At 47.3% G+C, this 8,009-nt stretch overlaps 1 protein-coding gene across 1 annotated transcript; it reads right to left on the reverse strand.

The window, feature by feature from the left end:
- Positions 1 to 473: 473 nt before the first annotated feature.
- LRAT (lecithin retinol acyltransferase) lies at positions 474 to 5,743 on the reverse strand. The gene is made up of 2 exons (XM_066186091.1): positions 5,147 to 5,743; positions 474 to 4,666 (listed from the first exon to the last, which is right to left on the reverse strand). Exons 1-2 carry the CDS (start codon positions 5,687 to 5,689, stop codon positions 4,514 to 4,516), a joined length of 696 nt encoding a protein of 231 aa, XP_066042188.1. The 5' UTR covers positions 5,690 to 5,743; the 3' UTR covers positions 474 to 4,513.
- Between the last annotated feature and the right edge of the window lie 2,266 nt (positions 5,744 to 8,009).

Raw genomic sequence — 8,009 nt, forward strand, 5'->3', positions numbered from 1 at the left:
CTTTGAATCTCTGTGCTAACATGCAATCCCACTGCAGGCCTCCTAAACTTCAGCTGGGCACAGGAAGGCAGACACAACACTGTGCCCTGCATACTCAACCAAGTAGCATCTGAGTCTTCAGGCACACACTGCTGCATTCGCTGACTAGTCCCCTACCACACTCAATATGCCCTGCCCTTGCAGTAAAATAATTAAGTACGTAAGTAAGTAATAAGTAAGTAATTACTTGCAGTAATAAGTAAAATAAACCTGCATTATCTGCTTGTCACATTCTCACTGCTTTGCTCAGACCAAGCACCAAGTTGCAGGTGTTGTGATGTAGTTGTAGGGAACTGTGCAGCTGATTTGCTCCAAATCACACTATCACAGAGCAGCTACTGACAGTTGTGCAGCTTACACAATACAGAAAAGGCAACTTCTGAAACAAGGCCACATGGCTAAACAAGTTTTCTTATAAACAGGGGAAACATAAAAAAAGCTACAGAAAGTCTTAGAGAAAGTTTTCTGCCCTGCGACACAGAAACAGTAACTTCAAATCCCCAGTTGTGTGACAGACAGAACTGTGGTACTGCAATCAATGAAATGCTGACTTAAGCCTCCTAAAGGTCTCACCACTTACCCCCTTCTCCCACAGTCTCTGTGCACTCAGGGCCATATCCTAAATGTTCTCTTGACTTCAGAATTGAAGCTACATCACAGAACACACCAGAAAAATGTTTCAAAAGAAATTATGCCAAAAAAGCCTTTGAATACTTTTAGTGTTCCATTCCTACAGCAGAGGAGATTGTTTATTCTACAAGCACAATGCTCTGAAAGATTTTTGTAAGGCTGACAAGAGGCTGGAATGCATTACAGCAAAGAGCCTCAAAACTACTAAGCTCTTCTATCTTCACTTCCCATCGGAAAGCTCATTCATGACAGTTAAGTACTCAGATGAATCAGGTCTGAAGCTGTTACAATGCATAAGGAGGAAATGCTCCGAGTAACCCGAGAACTTTAATTTCAGTGAATAAAGGAGATGCTAACTAATGACTGTCTAACACAGTTCTCTATCATCCAGTTGCGTGTCATGCTTTATTTAATGTGAGAACATGCAACAAATAATACAGCACCATATAATTTCTAGAGATCACAGTTCTAATTTATTCTTGCTGCCGTATGCATTCTAAAACCTGTCTGGACGATGTCAAGTCACACACAAGTTTAATTCTCTCTTCCCTATCCCCTCAGACTTTAACAAGTATTACTGTGATTTTGTTTTCATTAAAAGCCTCAACAGTATTTATACGTAGCATTCTCCTTTAGCACAGGAGAATGCAGAGTGAAATCAAGCAGCAGATGACTGTTCACAGCGGAATGAGTAATCGTTTATGTTCCAAGCTAAAATAAATGCAAACAGAAAACCAAAAAGCACACTGTTCCAATGTCTTCATTTAGTAACTTACCTTTTTTGTTCATTTCTTTTAAACAAGGGTTTCCTAAAAGCATTTTGAACCTTACTCATTTTATTTTTGTTTTCCTTGGAAAGCCTGAAGTGAAACATCTATCCTTTAAACTTGATGTCTTCACTACTTGCCTTTTCCAGTGGCATGGGGTGACGGTTATGCTCCTTCATGACAATTTCTGGTTTAACCATACAGCTTTTCAAAACAGCCCCCACCAGCTAAAATGAGCTGTGGCTCTGGATTTACACTCGCCATCACCATCACTTACAGTTACCGATGAACAATTTCACTTCTAAGCACATACATTCCCCCAACAGCTGAATTGCTCCACAGTTTTCTGTTTTTCTTATTACAACTAGCTCCTTCATTTCAATGGCATCACAGTTGAGCTCAAGTCTGAAATGCAATGCTCCAGCCAGTGCTTATTTTTACTCGAGTAATTACAGAAAAAAAAGCTGACACTGACATTTACCAAAATATTGCAGAGCACAAACACCACCCACTGAGCTGAACATGAAAATTCGTGCCTGCTAGTCTTGTTTTTCTCCTCATAGTATGACTGATTTGACTCATGCCTGACTTGAACAAAATTTCCAGATCTTTGCTAGACCTATAGTTGGTAGAAAAAATGCCTAAATATGCAGCTGAATTTCTGCTCCTATGCCCACATAATTACTTGTCTTTGATGAAAAGATACAACAAGAAATCTAGACCGTTTAATAGCATTTCATAAGTTTAAAACTTTATATCTGAAAGAAAATTCTCTACTAATATATCTGAAAGCCTGCAAGGAACTGCTTTCATTTCTTTTGTAGACACCTATGAAAATCCCAATTTAGTCAATTTGCATGCTTTTTGCTCAACAGTGCAGGAGCATTGATCCTTTGATACTGAAGCTAGAGCACAAACATTTTCTCTGCCTTCCAAGAGCCCCACGTGTGATTCGGTTACTGGTCATGACCCCGTTGTTTATTGTATATGTGGATCGTAAGAATTACTGGAATTCTTATAAATCCCAATTAAATAAAGGGTAAAAGAAAAGCCCACCTGTAATGAGACACCATGTAACTGCATGTTAATGGCCTGTTCAGTGCCCTACTGGGATATCTTAGAGTAATGCTACAGCATTATACTCAATTTCAAGAGGTCAGTAGACATTTTAAAATGAATAGAATCTATTTATATAATTACAGTTATGACTACAGCTCACGCCTTATTCACAGCAAGTAAAAAAACCACACTGGAGTTTATGTAAATATTACTAATGCATACACTACAAAAGAGTAACTCATGTTAATTAAAAAACACCTTAATTTCGAAAGTTTACCAGAAACAGTTACACGAAGCATTGCAATCTTTCAAAGCAGAATCGAAGTTGTTTACAAGGATCCAGCAGTAATTAATATCCAGCTGCTCAGAACTGGGCTGCCGATTGAACATGTAGTGAAAGCTGGGCTGAAATCCCCTCTTATTTGATGGCAGCAGGAGTCATGCTGCTCTTTCCTACGAGCTGGAATTTCACCCCAGTCTTTCCATTCTTTGTCGGTTATGATGGAGCAGCCAGAAGATGACAATTAGAGAGTAGCCAAGTAGACTCTCAGTTCTAAAAATCCAACCTTTAAGGTCTAGGGGAAGGAGGAGGGGGTTTATAGCACAGTTAAAAGGAGTCTTTCTAAAAATGGGCAAGTGGCCATTTCAGCAACAGAGCTGATGGCAGAACACTGCATACCATTAATAGAAGTTAATCTGAGGTTGAGTTCTTGGTGAAGACACCATCATATTGGCCTTTAACTAGAAAGGAAGGCAAGCACAGCATGTGAACAAGTAAGCACATGTATGCACACAAGGCATTCCAGGAGCTGAACAATTTCTCTGCATACATAAAAGACCTTGATAAGAAAAAAAAAAATAGCAAAAGTTTTTAGCATTTAAATAATTGCCTACATGAACTTGATTTCAAATCCAACTTTATACATTCTTGATAAACTGAAAAGCCTCAGCATTGAAGATAAAACACTTCTAGCACCAGCTACTGGCTGAAAGTGAATACTTACAAGAGATGAGTATAGGAAGACATGTCGTCTTTCACTGAGAAAGTGTTTTAAGGCAATATCCAAAATCACAATATAGCCACCACAGAAACTGCTCCAATAATCCCTGATACTTTGCAGCACCTACACAAGTTCCACTGCTGAGGAATGGTAGGAAGTAAATTTGTGTCTGTCCTCCTCCTCCCTGCCATGTGCCCTGGAATGCTGGAAATGTTCCAACATCTGTACATCGCTAGTTGACATAAAGCAAGCAAATTTCTTCCTATTGCTCCTAAATCCCTCTGTAGCCATTTATATTAGCCATATTAGCCACTATCACTGGCAAGGAAATTGTTGAGAAATTGCCATCTTTCCTTATCACTAACCCAATTAAAAAGTTGTTCAATAAGGTAGCAAGTGTTTACACAGTTAGTACAAATGACAGATTTCTGAACATTTCCCAAAAAGGAAACGACTTTAACTGGTCTGGCCAGATGTGCTCCTGCAGCACCCAGCTCAGGGTTGGTTTTCCTTTTTTTCTCTCAAAAAAGAGTAAATTTACTTCCATTTCCACCAAGGAGTATTTTAGGAATGCAGACAGTAATTTCTGAATATACACTGTATCTACAAAAGGGAGAGGTAAGCAGTTTGTTCTCCATTTCCATCACTTTGTGGAACTCCATCATACATTTTTATTAATAGTTATGGCACCCGGGTATGCAGCTAAGAAACTGAAGAACATGAAAGATGTTATTAGAGTAATTTTTGGCTAAAGACAAGGAGCAGAACTGCATCGCAACCCTACTTTTTCCATGATTTAAAGGTGTGTTAAAATATACCAAGATTTTCAGGAAATCTGTTATTTGGCTTACACAGTAAGCTATGCCTTGTGCACTGTGTTCTAGACAAAGTTGCATTTTAAAATGGTGCACAAAGTTAAGAAACTTTACATGATGCCAGTGAGTAATATGTGCTTTCATAAATACAGTAGTATACATCCTATGTACAGACGCTGGATGGAAACCTCCAGGAAAACTCTTAGCCAGCCATCCACAGAAAGAAGGGAATGAAGATGGTGGGGAGCGTGGTGGAGGGTGCCACACCTAGGCAGAGTATTGACGCTAGTCCCACAAGCACCGATGCGAGCACGCTCCTCTGGTCGCGAATAATCATCTTCACAGTCTCACAGAACTGGAAAAACAAAAAAAGAGAACAAGTGCAAAAGATGAGATTTAAAGAGGAAAGCTTTGGCTGCAGAGCTGGCGATTCCCACTCTCTCGGGACAGAGCAGCGGTTGCTGCCCCAGCTCTCGCATGGGCTCCCCGGAGGGAGGGGAAGAGGGAAGAGCTGGGCTGCCACCGCATCACCCCCAGCATCAGCCCCGGTACTGCCTGTTGCTCCGGCTAGAACCTGTAGCTTCACAGCATTTTAGAAGCGCATCAATTGCTCTACTAATTCAGCTTCGCTTTCCTCGCCGCTTGAAGCCAGCTGAGGCCAGGCTCGCCGCCGTCGCGAGCGGCTCCGCGCCGGCGGCACTGCCCGCTGCGGGAAGAGCGGCGTCAGCGGCGGGCGGTACCGGCACCCCCGCCCGGGGCCCGCGGCGGCCGCCGGCCCAGCTCTGGGGAGCGGGGTCGCCGGGGAAGGGCAGCGCCGTCGCTGGCCGGGCCGTACCTTGTCGGTCTGGAAGCTGACGGGGGCTCCGTATCGGCAGTAGGTGACGAAGTGCTCGCAGTTGTTCCAGAGCAGGCTGTAGGCCGTGGCGCCCACCAGCTTCTCCGCCCGGCGGGCCGCCTCCTCGCTGCCCAGCACCTGGCCCTCGAAGAGCCGGTCCATGTGGTTGACCAGGATGCTGCCGCCGTAGGCGAAGTCCTCCACCGTGTCCACCCGGACGCTGGCCGTCCTGGCGATGACGCCCAGGATGAGCCGCTTGTTGGTCACCACCTCCTGGATCTGCTGACGGTCGGCGGTGATGGAGGGCAGGATGTCGGGCATCAGATGGGCGACGCGGTTCTCGCCCAGGTAAATGCCGAAGTGGATGAAGAGGGTGCGGGGCACCTCCAGCAGGTCTCCTCGCTTGAAGCAGCTGGTGTCGTAGTAGCCGGGTGCAGGCGGTGGCGTTTCCTCGCCGGAGCCCGCGGGCAATGGCCGGATGTGGACGAGAAGCATCAGCTTCTCTAGCAGCAGCGACGCTGCCTGCGGCACCGGGTTCTTCATGGTCGGCGGGGGAAACCCTCGGTGCCTCCGAGCAGCTCCTGGCCCCCGGCACCGCTTTTCTAGGCTACCGGCGGGGCGGGGCGGGCACCCGGGCCGGCCCACCGGGTGAGGGGCGTGCGAGGAGCGCCCTCCCCGAGGACCGGCCGGGCTTTACTGGGGGGCGCGGCGGGCACCCTCAGCCGGCACGGCGTCCCTCGGTCCGGCCGCGGCGGCGGCGGCTCGGCCCTCGGGATGGCGCGGTGCCCGCAGCCTGGAGCCACTCGCAGCTCCGCCCCGTCTACCGCCCGGGCTGCCCAGGTAGAAGTGCCCGGAAAAGTGCGGGTAAAGCCCTTCACCCGCCCCGGGGAGAGCAGCGAGGGGCTCCCGGGGCCACAGCCGCTTCGCGCACCTTCCCCCGCCGGTGGGACCTGAGGGGCTCCGGCTTCCCACCCCAGCAGTCGCGGCGGACAAGCGGCCACCGGATCGGATCGGGGGGGGGGCGGGCGGGCTGCCAGGGTGCTCGTATGACGGCGGGACAAGCGAGGAAGCGTCTGTCCTCCCTCAAACAAAACAGGTCTCCGAGGGCGAGCTGGAAGTTACATTTAGAAATTGATTCGCCCCAAAGGTCCGCCAGCTAAGAAAGAGTGGGAAACGGCGGAGCGGCATTCCCGTGCGTTCAGTTTCATGCTAATCCATTATGCAAATAGCTAAATCCTGGCAACGGAGCCCACAAAAGAGCAGCCCTGTCAGGTTAACAATGCCGCCGCGATGGAGGCTCGAAAGTTTCAGTAACCAAGCAGGCTCCCGCCCCCTTGGGGATGGCGGGATGATGGATGGGACAGACATTCATCTTACCTGGAAGATGACAGGGCGCGGAGAGTGGCAGGGGAGGTGGCCGTGGCTGCAGCCTTTCACCGAGTCCCCGCTGCGCCCCAGCCCGCTGCCATGGATCTTTGTTCGTGCCGCAGCCGCTCCGGCCCGGCGCTATCGCTCCGGCTGCAGGGGGAAGCTTTCGCCTCTGAGAAACGCGGAACGGGCGGAGGGAGGGGGAAGGAGGAAGGGATATGCGTGTAAGAATGCTGGAGAGGTTTGGTGGAGCATCTTTCTTTAAACTCGGGAGAACACTGCAACCTCATGATGCCAAATACGAAACGGGGAAGCGGGAAGAGGAGACTGGTGTGTAACAGCTTGGCAGCTCTCCACCGGCAAACCGCGTTGAAACAGTAGGTTATTTTTCTCTCCTCAGCCACTTAAAACTGTGGAACGCAAATGAGATCTCTAGACCACCCCAGAGCTGTGGAAGCCCTTTGGTCACACCAGCAAAAAAGAGAAAATGTTCGCTATCCTTTTTCTTTCTGTTAGCAAAAAACTCTGGTATGATTCGGAAGCCAAAGGGGATGCAAAGGACCAAGCAGGTAAGAGCCTTCTACCACCATAAGTTCAGGATCTTGTAAATCTGAAGGCTTATTGATGAGCCAAAAGCAAGTTTTCCCACTTCCTCAATAAAGAAAATATTTCAGGGGAGGGGGTTACTCACTACTTGTCAACAAAACACAGTGGCTCGTACCCTTCAGTTTCCTCCTGCTTGGAGCAGAGAGTAGCTTCCTGGGAAGCTAAGACTACCCTCACCTTGCTTCATCTGCAAAGAAAGAGGCCCCCATAACCTCTTGTTCACTTGCTGGTTATGGGCCAGAGCCCCAGCACTACTAACAGAGCAATCAGGCCTTTGGGATTTTCTCTGGAGTTTCAGCCAAATTTTTATGCAACAGAGGCTTACCCCTCTCGAGCCCCCTACTTCACATCACTTACAATAGAGAAAATACCTTTTAGATGTAGCTTATGAGGTTGATACAGGAACCCTGTGGATTAGCCACCAGCCACACATAATTATATAATTAAACAAGTGTATTTTCAAATCCAGATGTTAAAAAACATAGTTGCAAGGTTTGAAACTTTTTCTCTTAGTAAATAAAAATTGGGGGGTGGACGAGAAAGAGGAACTTCTCATTTTTAGCTAGTGCATTTTTTTAATGGATGAGGGGAAAAAAATAAAACACCTCATCCTCAAGAAGGGTCTCATGCATTTGGTGATGGTCACAGCAGCTGACCCAGAGCTGGAGCCACAGAAGGTCGTCACAGACTCCACTGAAGTCCTGGCACAGAAAGGTTCCTATCTCCCTCCTGTGTGGATAAATTCCTGCCATCTCAAGATTGCCCCTGTCCCCTTCCCTAAAGCTGTCTAGGGAGTGTCTAAATGGTCTTTGCTGAAATAGGTGGTAGAGATGCTTCAGTCCTACAGTTCAGGTTTTTCTTCCTTGTCCAAAGGAAGGCACAGGAATTC

Source organism: Chamaea fasciata, unplaced genomic scaffold, assembly GCF_029207755.1.
Source record: "Chamaea fasciata isolate MVZ Bird 193981 ecotype frontalis unplaced genomic scaffold, bChaFas1.0.hap1 SCAF_6, whole genome shotgun sequence".
NCBI lineage: Eukaryota > Metazoa > Chordata > Aves > Passeriformes > Sylviidae > Chamaea > Chamaea fasciata.

What these genes read in the sequence shown, in the direction of transcription:
- LRAT (XM_066186091.1), bottom strand. Translation starts at nt 5,689, where the DNA reads ATGAAGAACCCGGTGCCGCAGGCAGCGTCGCTGCTGCTAGAGAAGCTG. An exon ending in TCAGCTTCCAGACCGACAAG is followed by an intron (nt 4,667 to 5,146) that starts GTACGGCCCGGC and finishes TTGTTTTTCCAG; the next exon opens with TTCTGTGAGACTGTGAAGAT.